General features: G+C 43.0%; 1 protein-coding gene across 1 annotated transcript in view; it reads left to right on the top strand.

Annotated features, from left to right (window-relative positions):
• Positions 1-21,606, top strand: part of tulp3 (TUB like protein 3) — a 45,755-nt gene that overhangs the window by 11,645 nt on the left and 12,504 nt on the right. Inside the window, exons 4-8 of the mRNA XM_063217047.1 lie at positions 6,284-6,446; positions 8,516-8,614; positions 11,855-12,076; positions 14,715-14,900; positions 19,949-20,100. Of these exons, the coding sequence (XP_063073117.1) occupies positions 6,284-6,446; positions 8,516-8,614; positions 11,855-12,076; positions 14,715-14,900; positions 19,949-20,100 (822 nt within the window). The remainder of the gene's footprint in view (positions 1-6,283; positions 6,447-8,515; positions 8,615-11,854; positions 12,077-14,714; positions 14,901-19,948; positions 20,101-21,606) is intronic.

Below are 21,606 nucleotides of genomic sequence, written 5' to 3'. Positions count from 1 at the left end.
GGGTGGAGATGCTTGGTGCATGTCTGAAGTGGGAGGTTGGTTTTGTCATGCCCTCTCAAGCCTGTGTGCTGTGGTACTACTTGTGTTGGAGAGAAGCCTCTGACTGCATCTCTCTCTCTCTCTTTCTGTCTCTCTCTGTCTCTCTGTCTCTGTCTCTCTCTCTCTCTCTCTCTCTCTCTCTCTCTCTCTCTCTCTCTCTCTCTCTCTCTCTCTCTCTCTCTCTCTCTGTCTCTCTCTCTCTCGCCCTTTGACTCAGCCGCTCTGTCTCTCTTTCACTCTCTCTCTTTCTCTTTCTCTCTCTCTCTCTCTCTCTCTCTCTCTCTCTCTCTCTCTCTCTCTCTCTCTCTCTCTCTCTCTCTCTCTCTCTCTCTCTCTCCTGCATGCTGTTTTCCATTTGAGCTGAAATGCTTGCCACATTTCTCCTCTGTCAGTTTATCCTGCACACTTCTTTTAAAGTTGGGTCTTAGTTCGGTCTTAGCACCCAACCTCTTCCTTCCTCTCCTCACGTACACATGAACGCACACATGCATGCACGCACGCTCTTGTACACACACACACACGCTTTTGTACACACACATACACGCACGCACTCACTCACTCACTCACTCACTCACTCACTCACTCACTCACTCACTCACTCACTCACTCACTCACTCACTCACTCACTCACTCACTCACTCACTCACTCACTCACTCACTCACTCACTCACTCACTCACTCACTCACTCACGCGTGCAACCAAACACCATCTCTCTCACTCTCTCTCTTTCTCTTGCTCTGTCCCTCATTCACACACACCCTCCCCTCTCTGTCTCCCACTCTCATCCACATGGTCACACAGATTGGGAGACTTTAATGTGCCGACTCTGTGGCATTTGCTGCTCTCTGCTCTCTCATGCATCCGTGTTAACTCTCTCTCTCCCCCAGAGCTTTCCTCTGAAGGACAAAGGGGTGAGGGAGGAATAGAGGGGGCAAGAGAGAACGGGGGATAGAGACACTGAAAGATATTGAATGATACTGAGAGAGAGAGAGCGGGGGGGTTGGTGAAGAAGGGCATGCTTGCCCATAGAGCCTCTCGCCGGGCTTAGAGTTCAACTTCAAGGGTCTTCTGGAGAGCTCCTGGTGGTCTGCATAGTGGTGGTGACAGTTAGTGGTGGCTGTGGCGGCAACGGAATTGTTCTTTGAAGAGAAACTTCAGCACCTGGATATCTGAATTTCGCGCACACTCAAGGATGTCAAGTGAGCGGGTGGGTTTGTCTTGGCTTGATTTTTCATGTTGGTGCGGTTCCATTTCTCATTTTACATTCTTTCAGTGTTCTCTGCAGCTTGTATGGATGCATGATATGCCTTTCACTGTTGTTGGTGTGAATGTTAAGTGTTTGTTGCTGTGTGTGTGTGGCTGGACGTGCCACTCCATGTGTTCTGCTTCTGTGTTAAAACTCTCTCATACTTAGCCCATCGCTCTGATATCATTGTTTGCTAATGGGGTCTTAGCAAATACTCTTCCTGAAGTGAAGATAGACTGCTCCTTGTCTGTTATGACAAGTAATGTGCTGTTTGTGTAAGCCCTGATTGTGTTTTCAAGCTGACATAATTTCCTTTTTAGACTGGAACATTTTTTTGTAATCGAACGGAAAGTGGCGTGATTACAATCCCAGCTCTCTCCACTTGTGTTGGTTTCCTTTCCCATGTTCATGCATTTTGTTCATCAACTTGTGGAATAATAGATTATGGAATCCTTTTACATAATACTGAAACCGGAAGAAACTAGGAATTGTCTCATTCGTCAACCCAATCGTGTACCCTCTTATTAGACCTGTGCCCAATGTGGAAACATGTTCTGCTCGTTTTGACCAGAAAGTGACAGATGCTCCTGGCCCAGGGCTTGACATTGGCACCTGCCAACCAGCCAAATGCTGATAAAACGTTGCCGTGGCTAGTAGTGAGTCAGTGTCACTTGCCAGTTTGGCAAGATAGTTTACTGTTGGTCATGACAAACAATAGACTATAATGTGTTGTTTGTGAATCACACACCTGGTTTGTATTTATCTGATTAACTTGTATACCAGAAACTATGTATGTGTTAAGGGTGTGTTTTTCTGCTGCTTTCTCACTAGCCACTAGCCACGTTGACTGGTGAATATAAAAGTTAATGTCAAGCCCTGTCCTGACCTCAGAAAGTTGGAAATGTAAAGGCTCCCTGAAGTTGAATATTCCAAAAGTCAGAGCTGCAATATATCAGTGCCCGATTCTGAGACGTGGACATACTTCACACTCTGCTGGTGGCAGTGCTTGGTCATAACTAGCATTTTCCATGAGTTAGCATTGCTTAGCACCAGGGCTTGGTGGTGTCTACAGCACATAAATCATAGTAAACAAAAATATGAAACGGCATGCATTGACTGCATCTATTATGGTTTGTTGACCAGATTGGTTGATTCCTTACTTTGGTCTTTTATTTCCCTTTATTTTTTGTGTGCTTGTTTTCAGATTCCATAATTTTGGATTTTCACCTCTGAGGTATGGATTACTCATCTTTAGGCTGTGTTGTCCTATCAATTAACTCTCTCTTGTTAGCCAGCCCTTCTGACCAATATTAAGCCCATCATGTAAGTTAATAAACAAAGTCCGGTCCTCTATAGTTTGTTTTCTGTATAGTATTTGAAATCATTCCCTGTGTGTAATTGGACACCTCCGACCTCTTAAATCATCACTTTGGCAACCCCTGCATCAGCACCAGTAGGCACCAGTCACCAGGCAGGTAGCCCCAGTGGACCGGCGTGCTGTGTCATAGCAACAGAGCAACATCTCAGCAGCTTTGCTGACACAACAGCACTCCACGCATCAACATTATGCCTGCAATATGCTGGCCGTAGGATGCGCGTGTGTGCATGAATGCATTGCTGCCACGTGTATTTTATGTCCATTTTGCACGAGGCAGCTCACCTCAATGCAACACACAGATAAGTGAGTGCGTGGTGCAATAGTGACACACCCTCTAGGGGTGATCCTCAGAAAACCTGCATCGGCCTGTGCCGTGTCCTATGTAAACAGTGGCAGAATTTTTTGGTGAAAGCCTCATTGGCTATTTCCCCCTAGATGACACCTCTAGCATTGTGCGTGGTGCTCTGATGCGTAGTTCTGCAGCAAGTATGTGCTCTCGATTCGCTCACAGTGGTGGTACACATATGTGAGGTCACATAGCAAACAAGCTCCTGCCTTTACAGAACCCAGTCGTGTGTGTGGATGAGGTGTTTACCTGGAATAGGCTGTTGTTCTGGCATAATAACTAGTATTAGGATTCCTGTTAGGGACAAACTTGACTAAGGCACAGCATATGGAACTGGAAAGAGATCTAAGTCTCATTATGATTGTTGTGTGTTTAGTGCGTTCTATGATCTTTAGTAGAAAACAATAAAAAACAGAGACAACATGTGACGGAAGGCGGATAAAAATCAATGTTATGTGTGCTTTCATATTTTATTCTGCTGGGAGTAGAGCACCCAGTTGCCTTCAGCCAGCTTGCTTCAGTACAGTCTGCTCTACCGGTTTTACATAATGTTTGGATCATATTTTTTCCAACATTTGATATAAATGGGATTATGGTAATTCTTTGTTACTTCAGCTAGTGCTCTAACATGCATTAGAGGCAGTAGCTGCAGGCACTGTTATTTTGTACTCAACTCTGGCAGTAAAAAAAAAAAAAGAGAGAGAGATGTCGCCATAGTAACTTCCGAGCACAGCCCCGCAGCCCTGAACTTCCCTCTCGCCCTGCCTGCTTCTACCTTGCAATCAGTGATTTTAAAACAAAATACGCACACACACACACACACACACACACACACACACACACACACACACACACACACACACACACACACACACACACACACACACACACACACGTGTACACACGTGTACACATTCACATACACAATGTGCACACACACACACACACACACACACACACACACACACTCGCACACACACACGTGTACACATTCACATACACACATGTGCGCATACACACACACATGTGCACGTACACACACACATACTCACGCACACACACACATAGACTTATGGAGCATAGATACGTACATCTTCTGTGACAGATAGCTATTTTAATGTGGGCTGTGGAAGGATGTGCGTCAGAGGTGTTCTATGCTGAGAGAGAGAGAGAGAGAGAGAGAGAGAGAGAGAGATTCAGAGAGATTCTACACTGGCATTGGGGAAGGTAGGATAGGGTAGGCCAGGTCGTCCTATTGTGTCTGCTGGGGTTATGAAAGGAGAGAGGGCTGGCTATTGGGCGATATTTGTTGTTGTCTGGTTTCCAGCTTGGCTGGCTCGTCCTTGTCTGACAAAACCCCATGTTATTATTTTTTTTATTTTACTCACTCAGGCTAATTCATGCAGTTACGCAACAATGAGACAGAGTGCAGAGATGAGTGGATTGCGCTCTGAGGCGTGTGTGTGTGTGTGTGTGTGTGTGTGTGTGTGTGTGTGTGTGTGTGTGTGTGTGTGTGTGTGTGTGTGTGTGTGTGTGTGTGTGTGTGTGTGTGTGTGTGTGTGTGTGTGTGTGTGTGTGTGTGTGTTTGTGTGTGTGTGTGTTCTGGGTGATGGTTTAGGTCAGTGGTGTAATATTTTGAGGCTGAGGTGGTTGGGGAAGCTATAACAGATAGCGCATCTGGTAGAGTCATTACGTTCATCACCCCCCTCACACACACACACACACACACACACACACACACACACACACACACACACACACACACACACACACACACACACACACACACACACACACACACACACACACACACACACACACACACACTGTTTCCATTTGCGGGGAGGCAGATTAGCAGAGTGGAGCCAGATTTTTTTTTTTTAAAGAAGAAAAAAAAAAGAAGCTGGACCAAAGTTCAACCCCGAGAGGAAATAATGGATTTTGGATTTTGGGTTACCCTGAATCACCCTTTACCCTGTGTCTTAATTTCCCTCCTCAAAATGAACTGGGAGGCGGGGAGGAGGAAAAGATGGGGATGTTGTTGTGGGATGGAAAGGGTACAGGAAATGGCTTAGAGCAACAAGATGTAAACAAAAGACAAGCCCAAACTAGCACAAAGGATGAGGACAAAAAAAAGAAAGAAGAGGAAAAGGAAAGTTCAAAAAAGGGAGGAATATAAGGAAAAAAAACAGCTCGCTACTTCAAGGGCAAGGTCCACTTCACACTCAGCAGAGCACTGTGCTGTTACCATGGGAACATGACTCTCTTTCTTCACTACATCTCTCTCTCTGTGTCTCTCTGTGTCGCTCTCTGTCTCTGTCTCTCTCTGTCTCTGTCTCTCTCTCTCTCTCTCTCTCTCTCTCTCTCTCTCTCTCTCTCTCTCTCTCTCTCTCTCTAGGATTGAAGTCAGTGCAGTGGATGGCAAAACAGTTCTCCCTGATTGTTTGTTTGTTTTGCTTGTGCCATGGTCCAAACCACTCTCAAGCACAAGCTCACCTTAACAAAAAACTAAGTGCATTGATGAATGCAAATTCATTCGGTTTGTAAGGTCTTATAGACTACATTTGCTTTGAACTTTCACTGCATTTTACATTTGCTTACATTTTTATGAAAGTGAAAGCCCACCTGGGAAACTCCAACTTCATTGTCATTGTGACACAGCACTCCACACCACACAAGTGCACTGCACACTGCACACAACAAAATTGTATTTATTCCTCACCCGTGCAAGGGGGCAGTCCCTCAGGGTATTTCAGTCATGGTGGAGGATGGAGGAGAGCACTGGTTAAATCCACCAACCTGGGGGTCGGGACTCAAACCGGCAACCTTTGGGCTACAACTCTGTTGCCCTTACCACTTACCCATGTAATAGAAAATAGAAAACTTTTAAATTACACTTTGTTCCCCTAGAGGTCCTTCAGAAACATGTCTTCATGGCAATGGGATAATAATAAATGAAATTGAAATATATTCATACATTCAATCGGCACTCATTTGTCACCCTTCTTTTATTCATATTCAGACAAACAAACTCTACTGTAAAGCTCTTTCCTTCCCTGGCCAACGGACAGCGCCAAATAAAACTAAAGTGAGGAAAAGGAACAGTGATTCCATGAGCAACCAATAAACTTTGGATGTTGTTGATGATCTTCCTCTCTGGTATAGACAGTACACGTACATTTTGAGACATGTCCGCGGGCACCGCAAAAACTCACTTAAACTGCAGTGGTCGGCTTGAATAATGTCTCGCCATGTGCTCCTCCAATCCCACAGAGGGCGCTGCTGGAGCAGAAGCAGCGGCGGAAGCGGCAGGAACCCCTGATGGTGCAGCCCAACCCCGAGGCCCGGCCCCGCCGGTCCCGCCCGCGCCGCAGCGAGGAGCAGGCGCCTCTGGTGGAGTCACGGCACAGCACCACCAGCGACGTCATCCTCGACGGTGAGAGAGAGAGGCGGAGAGAGAGAGAGCGAGAGAAAGAGAGAGAGATATGTCATGTCCCCCGTCTGAAACAGGGTGTATTTGAAGGGAATATGTCTGTAGCTGTGAGACGTGTTTGTTTTCTGTATTTGAATGGACGTGACAATAACACCAGAGATTCTTAAAGTACAAACCCCAACTCCGGTGAAGTTGGGACGTTTAGTAAACTGAATAAAATCAAAATGCTATCATTTTCAAAACATTCAATCCATTCATTAGATGGAGAATAGTGAAAAGACAACATATTAAGTGTTAAAACCGAAAAAAAATATTGTTTTGGGGGACATATGTACTAATTTCTAATTTGATAAATCCAACACGTCTCAAATAAGTTGGGACGGGGATCAGTGAAATTTAGTAAACATCCAAATAAGATAAAACAACAAAGAAGAACATTTCAAAATGAATTGTACTGACGGACAATATAGGTGTCCAGGTATAAGATCATCACAGAGAGGCTGAGTCACTCAGAATTAAAGATGCAAAGGGAATAATTACCATAGCTATTACATACATTTTTGAATTCCCTTTGATTTACCACGATTGAGTGTATATAAGACATATTTTTGTTACTAAAATCATTGTATAGGTTCATGACATCATGAAATATATATTGGCTGTAGTCTCACTCTAATTCCTGAAGTGCTAGAGCTATTGAAAATTGACCATATTAAGAATGCTTAATGCGTGCAAATGATACAGGGGTGTAACATTCTCCTAAGCACCTGAGCTCACTTGAAATAAACCCAGAAGACATGGGAAACTGTCCTTTGCTTACAGAAGTCAGCAGAAGTTGTAGAAGTCCATTCTTTTTGACAATAATAGAGCATTGCACATCCTGTGCTACAGTGAAAATGGACCATCCAACTTGTGTTAGTGATAACTTCAAAAGTCAGCCTCCATGATGGCATGCGGGTGCAGTAGTGCATTGGTTAAGATGTTCTCACTCATCTGTAGAGTTAAATACAGTGCTGAATGGTATAAATGGGTTTTAAACCGCATGAAAAGCCACTCATGCATTATATTTTGAAGGGAGATCTTCGATTACTGCCACATAGTAAGGTCAAATTGCATTCTCTACTATGTTTTAACAGTTTGGCTCCCATCATAAGGACCAGCAGGTGATAAAATGGTGGGCTTTTGGTCAGGACCTGTCACACTGTAAGCACTACAGAAAGGAAAACATTGCAAAACATGACAAGGAATACACCCACCATTTAAGCTGGTGAAATCATGTCCAAGATAGGAATTAACACTGTTTTTTATATAAAATCATCTCATCGGTTAATGTATTTAACTGTTAAGTGTTGTCTTTTGTTTTGTTTTTAGTCTTCCTTGACATTTGCTGCCATTTATTGTCCCCGTCCCAACTCTTTTGAGACGTGTTGGATTTATCAAATTAGAAATGAGTACATATGTCCCCCAAAACAATATTTTTTCTCGGTTTTAACACTTAATATGTTGTCTTTTCACTATTCTCCATCTAATGAATAGATTGAATGTTTTGAAAATGATAGCATTTTGATTTTATTCAGTTTACCAAATGTCCCAACTTCACCGGAGTTAGGGTTTGTATATAGAGATATGCCAGTGTAATAGGTTGCTATGGGTACCTAACATGACCAGGTTCCGGTCTGCCTAAAGGGGCGTGTCATAATACTCCTAGCATTGAATAGAACAGTCCTTGGGTCTGCCTTGGTCTGCCTAAAGGGGGATTTCCCCCCCTCCCCCTTGCAATAATAGAACCCGGAAACAATGGGCCAATGGAACCTCTCTCTCTCTACTCTCTCTGATAACACTGTTGGCAATGGCAATGTCAGGGATGGATAGGGGTGTGCAGTAGTTAGTTATTGCTGGAGATATGAGTGATATGCTTTTGTGTATATGTACGTGTGTGTGTGTGTGTGTGTGTGTGTGTGTGTGTGTGTGTGTGTGTGTGTGTGTGTGTGTGTGTGTGTGTGTGTGTGTGTGTGTGTGTGTGTGTGTGTGTGTGTGTGTGTGTGTGAGTGCATGCTTGTGTACTGTGCCAGGGTACAGTCTATCGTGGACTGACGAGGATGAGTCTGAGCCCCTGATTCCCAAGATCCCCGCGGAGCGCAGGGCCAGTCAGAGCAGCCTATTCAAGGAAGGTAGAGCAGGAGAGACTCAGTAGACAGTGCCGCCGCAACAGTATAGGCCTGCAGATCTGACAGTGAATGATACCCAAATACCACCGACATGGTGGGCAACCTGGAATCATCAGGTGCAATCCAGTTCCACATGTTCCAATTGACCTGGTTTTACCTGTGCAATTTAACAAGACGATTGCCCAGTTGAATGATCACCTGATGTAGATGACCAGGTCATTTGGAATATACTGTATGCGCTGGATTGTAAATGACCACCAGTTGCCCATCACTAACCTAAATTGTTTGCTTTATACTTTAGACCCATGTCTTTAGTTAAAGTGTTTATGAAACGAAAACAAACGGTCATTCCCATTAAAGCCTTGTTTTTTCTGATAGCATCGATGAGACTTTGAACCCAATCATCCTGGAGGAACTTGTGAAAATGGCAACTCAAAGTGTGAATTCTGTGAAATTTGCTGTGACTAATGAGCTGGGCTGTGACATCAAAGAGGAGAGTCCCTGGTTTGCTAGTATGGCGATCTGAGAAAACAACACACATTTGATGGACCCACATCTTATAAAGGAACCAAAATTCTGATACAAACATCAGCGTGTCGAAAAAACCACACATCCAACCTCATGAGAAAAAAAAAAACAGCAGCACAAATCTATTTCAGAGGCACTGATACATCTGCGGAAAGTGACATATCTGACAGGCGAAGTGACGATTGTTGACCTAGCCTGACAGTTTGTTTTCTTTATGGTTACGGTTGCTAAGGGCGCTTTGCCATGACCCAAAGATGACATGGCGTGTGTATTTGTTGACAAATGGGGGGCATTTTGATTCAATTGCGCGATATAGTGTGATTGAAATGCATGTACATGCAAAAATATTATCAACTAGAGAAAAAAACGGAGGTAATAGGCTGTTGGAGCAGCCCCGAAATCCTAAAAAAGAAGAAGAGAGAAAAAAAGTAGGCCTACGCTATATGCATCTCCGTTTATTCGCTAAGCAGTAGCCCAGTCTGTGAGTTGGCTGTCCTCGACCGAGAGCACCACGGAGGCTGAAGCGCGGATATCCCAAAACCAATTTATTGACCAGTTGAATGGCAATCAACAAAAAGTGCATATCCCGAGAGCATTTGCATCGGTTTGGCATGTAATGTGCATTACCCTTTCCTGAAAACGTAGCCTAAAGCAAAGCAGTGCACGAGCAGTTACAGGGGCAGTTTCAGTCTGCACGCCGGCGATGTCAATTGTTGGAACTGCTTGAGACAATAGCATTCTCTTCAGTCCAACCATGCCCGCGATCTCCACATTTGTGGTGAAGCACGAGGGGTGGAAATGTGCCGAGCACAACAGTGACCATGAGTTTGCTTCAAAACCACGCCGGTGTGGCAGCTTTTGTGATATGCACCGGAATTCTCATCCACATGTACATCTGCTTGTACGAGGCTATGGCAAGCGATGTGGGACAAATGTATGGCAGGAAGCGAATGTCAACATAAACAGAGATTACACAATCTTCGATATGGTCAGCAAATGTTTTGGGGCTGTCATTTATGTTATGCCTACACTTTGGAATTAGATCAGAGTCTTATTGTTACACAGGCATATTTGATTTAGCCCAACTGTACTCTATACTTAACTTTACTCAGTCTATCCTACAAGCAGATAGCCTACAGGGCGGATGAGAATCCGGTGCATATCACAAAAGCTGCCACACCGGTGCCTGCGTACGAATTGGATCCACAGAGCCCTTGTTTTAGCCTTCTCCACAGTTGGCCACAGTTCCATCATTCTTCACAGAAGGGAACTTGTGCAAATATTTTCCTTCTGTCAAGTAGCCATTTTTGCAGCTGGCACCGTTAGGCCCTCCAGCAACACACTGCTTGACACTGCGCTTTGTTTTGGTCATAGAGGTAGAAAATAACACTAGAGAGGACACAGCAATTTCCGACAGCACTGGGAAATGGCAGATGGAGCTTCCCAATTTCCTTAGGTAGTGTAGGTATCTTCAGGCAATGCAAGTCAATGCAGAACACGCCTACCCCTGTCAAAAAATTTACTAAAGCTGTGTGAATATGAAGTAACACATTAATCAAAGACGAGATTTGAAATGTCAGGCTAAATGTCTACTTAAATCATATGAGTCGATAAAATACATATAAAAATAAAAAAATATCTTTTATGAACATAGTTAGCAACACACTTCAACTATTGTCCTTGTGTAGTGTGTTGATGGACATTTTCACATGATTAAGCCATTTTTGACAGAGTTGAGCCTCTTTCTCCGTTAATTTCCATTTCTCTGATCTACCTACAGATAATGGCCGCTACATATTGCCGTAAAGGGGGGGGGGGGTCACCTCTAGTGTTATTTTCTACCTCTATGGGTTTGGTACTAGCCGCCATTGATCTGAAGAAGGTGGAATGAGGTGAACTCCCCTTTTATGTCACGCATATCATTTGCATAAAATTTGCATGTCACCAAAAAAACCGAACATAACACTTTTTGGGAACGTTTTTAGGACAAAATATCACCCAGACAATATCCCATTTTATTCACAAGGCTTAGAACTGCCAGAATCTGTCCTGGAAATGGTCCAATTCCTTTACTTTGTTTTCGTTTCATAAACACTTTAACATTTTGTTTATGCCTGTGGGTGATGTGTTTTCAAAGGCATGCACATCTATGATGCATCTTCACAATTTAGTAGAGTAGAGCAGATGCTTTATATACCCCATATGAAGTTGTAGGTGCACTGTGTAATATTTTTAGTAGTTTATTTCCAGAATTAATGCTGCCCATTCACAAATGTTACCTTTTTTCATGAATACTTACCATCACCCTCAAATTCTAAGTATTCAATATGACTTGGAAAATTTCACTTTTCACACATGAACAGGTGGATCTTCTCCATGTCTGCATTTTAGCTGCAAAATGTACTGTGCTTTGATCATACTAGTGAATATTAGTTATTACTTAGAACGTCTTAGCACAGTTTGAATGAGCAGCCTAGTTGCAATACCTACTCTGGCCACAAGCCTGCATAGTCCCTGCATAGTGCACCTTTAAGTAACCATTCCTATATCTCTGTGGTATATTTGCACATATAGTGCATACATGTACAGTATATCATATACAGTATGTATTCATATAGTGTGTATAGTACAGTGTATAGTGCATCAGCAGGCTATGTGCACATGTACAGATGCCCACTTGCCAAAGTTGTCCCTCTGGTCTTGATGAATCTATAGAGAGAAGACGCTCGTCGTGTTCACAGCCGCTAATGTTGATGGTGCAAGATGTCTTTGATGGAGGAGAAGAAGGAGAGGCGTTGCTACAGGAAGATGGCATGCTAACAGAAATAGGAAGGGCCTTGCAGGAGATGGAGAGGCCCACTAGTTCTAGACTGACGGGGGCTCAGAGACTTCTGCAGGAGCAGCAGGGGTCTAGCAGAGCGTTGCTCAGAGAGACAGGCAAGAACCTTCCAGAACAGGCAATATCAGATAGCATTTTCAGGCTCCCAGAACTGTGCTGGTGCCCCTTACCCGCACCTAATCTCGAATCAACAAGCGTGTTCACGTTGAAAATCAGAATATAAGTGGCCGTCAGCTGGTCAGAATTCGGCCTAGGCAAACTAGGCAATTGCCTTTGGGCCCCTGATAATGACTGGCTATTTAATTGTGTTCAAATGACTGCAAGGGCAATTTTGTGATTGAAGTAGCACCATCCTAAATTCAATGACGAAAAAAGTACAATGGCACTGCTATCGAAATTTCTCTTGATGGGGGGCTGTCGTCAATAGTTTGACGAGAAGGGCCCCAAGTCTATCTTTGCCTTGGGCCCCCAAATACCTTGGAACAGCCCTGGTCAGAAGACCTCAGCAAGTTCATCCAGGTCACACATGGTGCAAATGGTATGAATGTGGGTCGTTCACCGGTCAACATTTTAGATCCTATATCCTAGTATGACTGTGGAAAGGGAACAGGCACAGTTTTGGCCAGCCTGACAATGGCTAGAGAGGGCTGTATTGAGGCCAGTTCACGTTTATTATGATGTTTCAGGCTGAAACATGTTGTTGGAATTATTTTCAGACCAATTTTATACACTGGAAACCAATTAGTCTTAGTTGAAATGTACAGGGTATCACATTGCAGTAGTTGTTTTGACTGGCTGTGTAGAAAGTATAGGTCTTCTGTGAATCAAGAATGTTCTTCTGTGCCCTAAAAGTGGGTTTGAAACTGATGTGTGAATATTGTATGTGAGCATTCAAGGTAAAATGCTCTCGGCCCTCTGCCTAATTTATGAAAATGATGTAAAATCAGTCCAGTTTCTATTCACTATGACCCATCTCTGAGCCATATTAGCTACAGACTCCTCCTGCATTAGCAACAGACCAGCATGATCTGAATGAGTAAAAAGCTCAACAGTACTTGTACTGAATATTGTACTGAAGGTGTTGATGGTCGCAATGTAAATACAAACTTAAAATCCTTCAAAATCATTTCAAACATCATTGAATTTTCAAAGTGAAATGGAATTCCTGTTTTCAAACGGATGTTCTATCTGAAGTGTTTGCTATGTGACCTACAACACATAGAAGATGTAATTAATAATTATGAACACCTACTTTTCGATTTTAAGTGTTAAAATAAAATATTGAAAACATTGTGGGACAATCTATATAGAGATGTACCCTGGAACAAACCCGCAGGCTCCATCCAAAATGTTCACATCTACCTTCATTTTGCCCAACTTTCTCCACGGTTCCTGCGGTCATGAAACATTTAAAAAAAAAAAATCAAATTCCAGGCACTGGAAACGTCATTGTAAATTATCATTTGTCCAGACGTTTTGGGAAAGTCATGGAAATGTCATGTAGGCCTAATATTTTATCAATTATCTATATGAAATTGATGTGGCGGTGCAATAATAAAGTAATTGCCATGAACTGTCGGCTGTTGTTGGTGTCAAAACAAGTTGCTTCAGTCAGTCAGTACCATGATTACCTTCGCCGAGACAAAGTCGGCGAAGGTTATGTTTTGACCGCTGTGTATTTATTTATTTGTGAATATGTTTGTTTGTTTGTACTTCGTATAACTCAGACAGAACTGAGCCGATTTTTATGAAATTTAGTGGGATGATTGGTCATGACCCAAGGAACAATCGATTACTTTTTGGGAGTGATTGGGTCAAAGGTCAAGGTCAAGGTCACGAAAAGGTCAAACTCAGACAGAACTGAGCCGATTTTTATGAAATTTAGTGGGATGATTGGTCATGACCCAAGGAACAATCGATTACTTTTTGGGAGTGATTGGGTCAAAGGTCAAGGTCACGAAAAGGTCAAAAACGTAAATTTGTGATATCTCGGTTAATTGGCATCCGATTTGCCTGAAACCAGTGCCAAGATGTGCAGAATTCAATTCCCGATCTTGTGATGTGCCACACGTCATGGTGGTGTCCATACGTTTTTTTCAATTTATAATATCAGCTCGTAATTTGGTCTTAAACCTGAGGTTGACTATTGTGACTATTTCAATGCCGATAAAGATGATTTCATATGTTTGATATTCATTTACATGTACACGTCTTTTACAATTAAATCCAATGGGGACATGTTATTAATGTATAAGTTGGTTATGTGGAATAAAACATTAATATCAAGGTGATAATTGTTCATTTTTGTCTATGTGGCTCCAGTGACTTTTCTTTGCCAAGCACTATATGCCAGAACAACGTGTGCATGCTGAATTGAATAAGAGGTCAAGAATGGGCCAAAAATGTAATATTACGATATTCCGGTCCGATTTACATGAAACTAACACCAACATTTGGAGAATGTTATGCCCCACACTCTGAAGATGGCCAGAAAAAAATAAGTGGCGTAGGCGAAGGTTTGCGCTCTACCGAGTGCCAGTTCTAGTTTTTACATGTTAACCTAATCGTAGGTGTTTCAGTGTTGACATCAGCTTTTCTTGGTCACATTGAGATTAAATAACTTCTTTTCATCATGAACATTTCATGAAAGCTTTTTGAGAAAGCATGGAAAATCACGGGTGCAAATGTGTAATAACAACCCTGTTTCTAACTGTTACCTATTTGACCCTCCTGAAGGGATCGATGGCCCCGCAGCATTCCTAGGCTCTGAGGTCCCGGATACAGGCTCCAGGGTCCAGATCCTTTCGGTGAGCCAGACGCCCTCCTCACAATCCCCGCCCGCCGAAGAGCCAGAGAGGGACGGAGACACAGACACGCTGCTGGAGCCCAAGACGGACATCCACGAACTGCTGCAGAGGAGAGGTGGGTCATTCGGTGACAGGTCTGGCACAATGTGTCCAGTGTCCAGTAAAAGCACATTTCCGTCTTGGTTCACAAAGCACTTTTAAAACTTTTTATGAACAGTACGTTAATTGGGATTGTAACTTTGTGAGAAATCAAAGTTGAGAATGGGTTTTTCTCTTTTTTTCTCTTTTGCTGTAATCTTATCATTTGTTTTTTTTTTTCTGTGAGGAGGGACAAATCTAGTCTGTGATATGAAAGAAAAGGAAATGAGTGGGATGAGTCAGGGGCAACGGAAGGTGCAAAAAAAGAAAAGAAAAGAAACCAGTGTTGGATCGATGTGGCACTGTACACTTGTGGTGTTCTGGAGTCTGAATACAAAGGCAAATCAATTTGTCAAGAATGACCGTCTACTTAGGCAGTCAGCGTGCCATTTACCTAGCCACTCGGCACAACCCCCCCAGTGCCCACAGGCAAAGATCTGCCAGAAGGCCGACAAGCTCCTAGCATCACCCACACACACACTATCAGGATCGTTTCTCGAAGCATTTTGAATCTGCTTGCGTTAACGATGGCAATTACAACGGGTGTGCGGCATGAATTTAGAGCAGTTTAAAGGAGCTCACCAATCCGATCTCAGCATGTAAGCCATGTTGGAGGAGCGCATGCGCGCACGCACACACACACACACACACACACACACACACACACACACACACACCCACTCACACATACACACACACACACACACACACACACACACACACACACACACACACACGCACATGTGGACACACAACACACACAAAGATTCATACATACATGCACCATATGTTATGCACACACATGCCTACATAGATGTTATTCAGTACAGCTAGCACTAGGCAAGATTATTACAGCATCTTTCTTCCTTGCTGTTCAATATTAATGCATGGCCGGTAAAAATCGCGTCCGTAAACTACACACTAGGGCAGTAAAGCGTTGCGTGACGGACGCGACTTTTACCAGCGTCGGTGAAAATAACATGGAAACATATCTGTCCTTATACACACCATTGGAAAATAGAACTCGAGCGTATTTTTCACGGCGGCGACCGGCGGTGTCTCATTCAAATGAATGGCAAAGTAGCACGCTACCTTTGGCTGTGTGGGGGGGTTTGAACAGGCCGTGTACGCCGACTCTCTCAGTGTGAAAGGCAGAGTAGAACACACCGGCTGAAACTAAGCAAAAAGACGGGTAACGCTTTACTTTACGGTACAGTATTTACTGTGTACTTTCTGCGTAACAACAGGGTAACAGACAGAAGTTACAAGGTATCTAACGGGTAAAAAGGGGCTAATTACAAAGTAAATAGTATGTAATACACATATCTCAAGAATTACTATGAAACTACTGCGTATTTTCAAACCATCTAATCATCGAACTTCTCTTTGTTACCCTGTTGTTACCCAATTAATGGTATGTACTTTGTAATTACCCCCTTTTTACCCATTAGATACCATGTAACTTCTCTCTGATACCCTGTTGTTACCCAGAAAGTACACAGTAATTACATATGGTAACTGTACCGTAAAGTAAAGCGTTACCACAAAGACGTTGTTCGTCCCGCATCCGTTCCGTTCGGCTTTGGTGTGTATGACCCCTAATGTTCACTGGAGGAGAGGGTGGCCATACTTATTCATTTCCATTAACATTATTAATTATTATTACAATGTTATTTTATTTGGTGTGCCTTTCAAGAAACCCAAGGACACAATGTTGTAGAAAAAATGGCTAACTGGAGGGAAGAGAAATAATACAGAGCTTAGGAAAGCACTCTGAGAACGTAGACCTCTGCTAAGGAGTTACATTTTTAGTCACGTGCAAGAGACTCTTTAAGACACTGTACGTCGTTGGTTCATTGGAAACCATTTTGCTATTTGTGGTATTTGCACATGGCTTGTTGGTCATTATTGTTATTTATTTAAGCATTTCCAATGTTGATGTTCCACTGTTTTAGACCAGTGGTTCCCAACCTTTTTCTTCAGGGACCCATGTTTTTACCATTGTAAGCTTTGGGTGACCCAACTGCGCTAGTGCCTGCAGGAGAGGGAGTCACATGATACCCTCTGTTTCCTGTGAAACCTCATTTTAGTAATTTTATTCCTCAATTCGTCTTCGGTCAAATATAGAATAAATGTTTAATAGCACTAACATTTTGTTGCTTCTATGCATTAGTTAAATGCTTTGTCATTTATTCAACATGGGTGATATATGGTATTTAAAATTAAACCCCTTAAAATTAAGAAGGCTTTGCGACCCCCTGTGGATCTTTGGCGACCCATAGGGTGGGTCCCGACCCATAGGTTGGGAACCACTGTTTTAGATAACCAATGAGCCATGTTCGCTATGAAGCAGAGACAATACAGATACTCTGTGAAAATGTAAAGGTACACTGTGCAGGAAATGGTCAAAAAAGGTACTGCAACTATGCTGGTCATTGAAATTGGGTTGTCTATTGCCAAATTTGACCTTTTCATGAAAGTTTACTAAGTAATAAACTAATATTTTGTAGTATGGCCCATGGTCATTTTTGCAGCTAAAAATAGCTATTTCTGGAAATTCAAAATGGCGGAACATGGAGAAGATCCCCTTTTCATGTATGAAAAGTGCCATTTTTCCAGTCATAATGAATACTTTGAATTTGATGTTGGTGGTAAGTATCCATGAAAAAGGTAACATTAGTGAATGGGTAGCATGGATTCTGGAAATAAACAACAACAAATCTCACAGTCTCCCTTTAAGAATAATAATTTAATCATGACCTTGAGTATTTTGTTGAGAGGCACACAGACAGACACTAAAATACAGACAAATGCTAATAACAAAGACAGGTGGTGGCCACAAAAGGTCAGAAAAAGAGAGTACAGTATGTCCTTTTCGTGAACTGGAACACGTTAGCCTCCGCTTGTACTCTATAGCATGTTGTGAGATCCATGGTTTCCAAATCCTCCTGGCCCAACTGTAATTAAATGTAGAGCCGAGTGTTGCCCAGCATTGAGGAAAAACAGAGTCGGGTCTGTCAGTAGTAGCCAGTCATGTGGTCGGGAGCGGGCGCAGAGGCAAACTTTGTCCCTTGTCCTCTCCTCCAGTCGTGTCCTGAATCTCATGTCATGAAAGGGGGGTACAGTACAAAGGCGTATCAGCTCCAGCCAGGAACAACTGACTCTGTCTGTCTGTCTGTGTGTTTGTCTCATCCCCCTCTGTTATATCATCCTATCCATCTAATTCTTTTCCAGTATCTCTCGCTCTCTCTCTCTCTCTCTCTTTCACTTTTGTCAGTTTTATGCCGCTCTCTGAACTTTTTTGCTCCCCTGCTCTGTTTCCTTCCCTCTTGTTTCTGCCTGTCTCTGCCTTTCCCAAAAGCATTGGAAGCAGACAATACAGTCTGGGTGCCATGTAGCAGGCAAATCCAATGACGGAAAAGTAATCTCAGACCACTGTGCCACAAAGCTGACAGGCAAGAAAACACTCTCCTTCCTCAGTGTGGAAGAAAGAATAGAAGCCTACATAGTAAATTCAGAAATAACAGAAGCCTGCATAGTAAATTCAGCACTGTCCATTCAACACATAGAGTCCATTTAACATCTTCTGGAGTTTATTTGGTCCCAGAGGACTCTCCAAATATTTAAGTAACACAGCATTTTTTTTTTTACAAATCTTGATGGGGCCCCTCATTCGACTTCTTTCATGTGCATTCTGTAAAGTATGCTGCCGACCACTAATGTAATCCACACAGAGGGAGTCATGGATCCCAAATCCAATTGCTGACTGTAATGTAGAGGAGGCTCCAGATTAGGCCAACCAAGAATTTGTGTGAAAGTAAAATATCCAATAACTGATTATGATCGAGTGGTTAAGGACAAGGGCATTGGATCAGAGGGTTGCAGGTTCGAATCCCACCCTGCCACTCCCTGTCTCACTTCATGGCTGAAGTGCCCTTGAGCAAGGCACATAACCTTATACTGCTCCAGGGACTGTAACCAATACCCTGTACTTGTAATACTGTCTAAGTCGGTCTGTATAAAAGCTTCAGCTAAGTATAATGTAATATACATGTAATGTAATGTAATGTAATGGACAGGGGGCTCCAGATTGGACCAACCAAGAATTAAGTAGTGGATGTGTTTGTGCGTGTCCCCCATACAATGTAATGAAGTCATGAAGTCCCAATTCTGGGGCCCCCTCTCCCTGGCCCAAGACAACTGACCTGTTTGTCCCCCCTGTCGGCAGTCCCCCTGACCCCACCAAATACACCAATCATGGAATTCCTGATATTCCAACATAAAAACACACGTATATAAAATCTACTGTCGCATAGAAAACCATGTTAACACACAAAGTCCTCTGTATATTTTACTAGGTTTTTTTTTTCTTCTTCACTGCCTTGCACACCACTGTTTTTCCATTCCCTCCCCCTCCCTCTCCCTGCCTGGCCCCCATCTGTATGCATATGGAGGAGTTTTCAGGAAACGGGGGAAGGAGAAACCGGCTGCTCAATATTGCATGCTACAGTTCAGGCCCGGGCACGGGGGCATGATTCCCATTGCAAATGTATTGCGTCAGGAAGTATATTTGGCTTTTTCAAATCACAGAGCTTTGTGGAATACATAGTAGACCCCCCCTCCCTCACACCTCCATTTTTATTCATTATTTTATTGAAAGCTGTACTGTTGCTGAGCTGTGTTTGTGTAAGACAGAACTGCTTTGATATACAGCTGCAGCAAATGCTTTTTTTACTGTTAAATTCAAATGAATGAATATCCCTTTTCTCTAGACAATATGAATCAGTTTATGAATTGGTTATTAATAGAATCTAATTTGCCATCCTCGTTTCTAACCGTCTCTATTTTTGTCTTGCTATCCTCCCAACCCGATAAGAGTGATTATCTAGGCACTTTGTAATGAATTGAATGCCATTTGTCCTCATTTTTTTCTTACCTATTACTTCTCTACTTCTTCTCTCTTTCCTCTTTTTCTTTTTTCTCTTTCTCTTTCACTCCTGTCAAACCCTGACACTCCTCACCCAGGTCTCTCTGGAAGTATGAATTATGACGAGGCGAGCGAGGAGGAGGTGGTGGAGGAGGAGGAGGAGGAGGAGCAAGCTCCCTCCCTCTCGCCCAACACCACCACAGAGTCACACAGGCCCGCCTCAGCCTCCAGCACAAAGTCTACTTGCACGGTGAGAATCACATTTGTCACGCACGCGCAGGCACACACACACACACACACACACACACACACACACACACACACACACACACACACACACACACACACACACACACACACACACACACACACACACTGTGTCTGTCTGTCTGTCTGTCTGCCTGTTTGTCTGTCTGCCTTTTTCTCTCTCTGGTGTCACCTCACACCAAAAAACAGGCAACAAGTGTTTCATACATTTCTGATTGGATGAATATCACATGAGGCGCCATGGTGGAAAACTGGATCTTAGAATTGATTTAAACCAGCAAATTGTTTTTTTTTCTCGGAACAAACTTTTAACTCAGATACACTTACTGTAGAAGCTTAGTGCTTCTGTGCTTTTTTCTTTTACTTGTCCAGAAAAAATGGAAGATGAAAGATGGAAGTTTCACAGTGAGTTTTTCAAAATGCAAAATGCAAGTGCTGTTTTAGGCCGGGCCTAGGGTGCATCAGTTGCCCCCTATGAAAAGATATTGCCTTGGCCCTATAGTAAAAATGTTCTACACCCAGTAAAAACACACTGTGTAAAATATTTTGAAATTTGGATGAAGTCTACCGGGGCCACCAGCCCCATGAAAATACAAAATAATGGTGATAGTCAGAATCTTGGAATAGAAATGGACATTTTGCTTTATAAAGCTACCCAATAAAAAACATATTGTCTCAGCTATGTGATAAAAATGTTCTATGCACAGTAAAATCACTCTGTGTAAAATATTTTGAAATTTGGATGAAGTCTACCGGGGCCACCAGCCCCATGAAAATAGAAAATCATGGTGATAGTCAAAATCTTGGATAGAAACAGGGCTGGACTGGCCATCTGGCATGGCGGACATTTCCCGGTGAGCCCCGCACTCTCGTGGGCCCCCATTTATTTATTTTTTACATTACTGAAAATAGGGGCCCATGAGGGTGCGGGGCCCACCGGTGAGTCAGTTCTCCAGCACTAATAATAATGAGGAGGCCCCCTTAAATCCAAAAGTGCCCGGGCCCTATTTATCGCCCAGTCCAGCCCTGAATAGAAATTGACATTTTGCTGCATATTGTCTCAGCTGTGTGATAAAAAATGTTCTATGCACAGTAAAATCACTCTGTGGAAAATGTGTTGAAATTTAGATTAATTCTACTGGGTCCACCAGGCCCATGAAAATACAAAACAATGGTGATAGTGATGGGCAACCTGGATTCCAAAATCCAGTGCCACATATTCCAAATATAGCCAATATAATGAACCAGCTGACCCACTGCCAGTATCAAGCAAGAGATTGCGAAGTTGTATGACTTTTGTGTGCTTCACCTGTGGGCCTACAGGATTGTACAGGTAGCTGTTAATACCTGGTGGAGCATCTGTACTAAAGCTGTGAATGCTCCTTGGAATGACCTGTGTGTTTTTAAGAAATCCCTGCAGTAGTTCAATAGAGTACATACAATACAACTGTATGTGATGTTGGAAAGAGTGGCTTCCCAAGACCTGTAC

Source organism: Engraulis encrasicolus, chromosome 15 (assembly GCF_034702125.1).
Source record: "Engraulis encrasicolus isolate BLACKSEA-1 chromosome 15, IST_EnEncr_1.0, whole genome shotgun sequence".
In the NCBI taxonomy this organism is placed as follows: Eukaryota; Metazoa; Chordata; class Actinopteri; order Clupeiformes; family Engraulidae; genus Engraulis; species Engraulis encrasicolus.
Note: the sequence above shows the minus strand (reverse complement) of the source record. Positions and strands in the feature narration are given on the sequence as shown.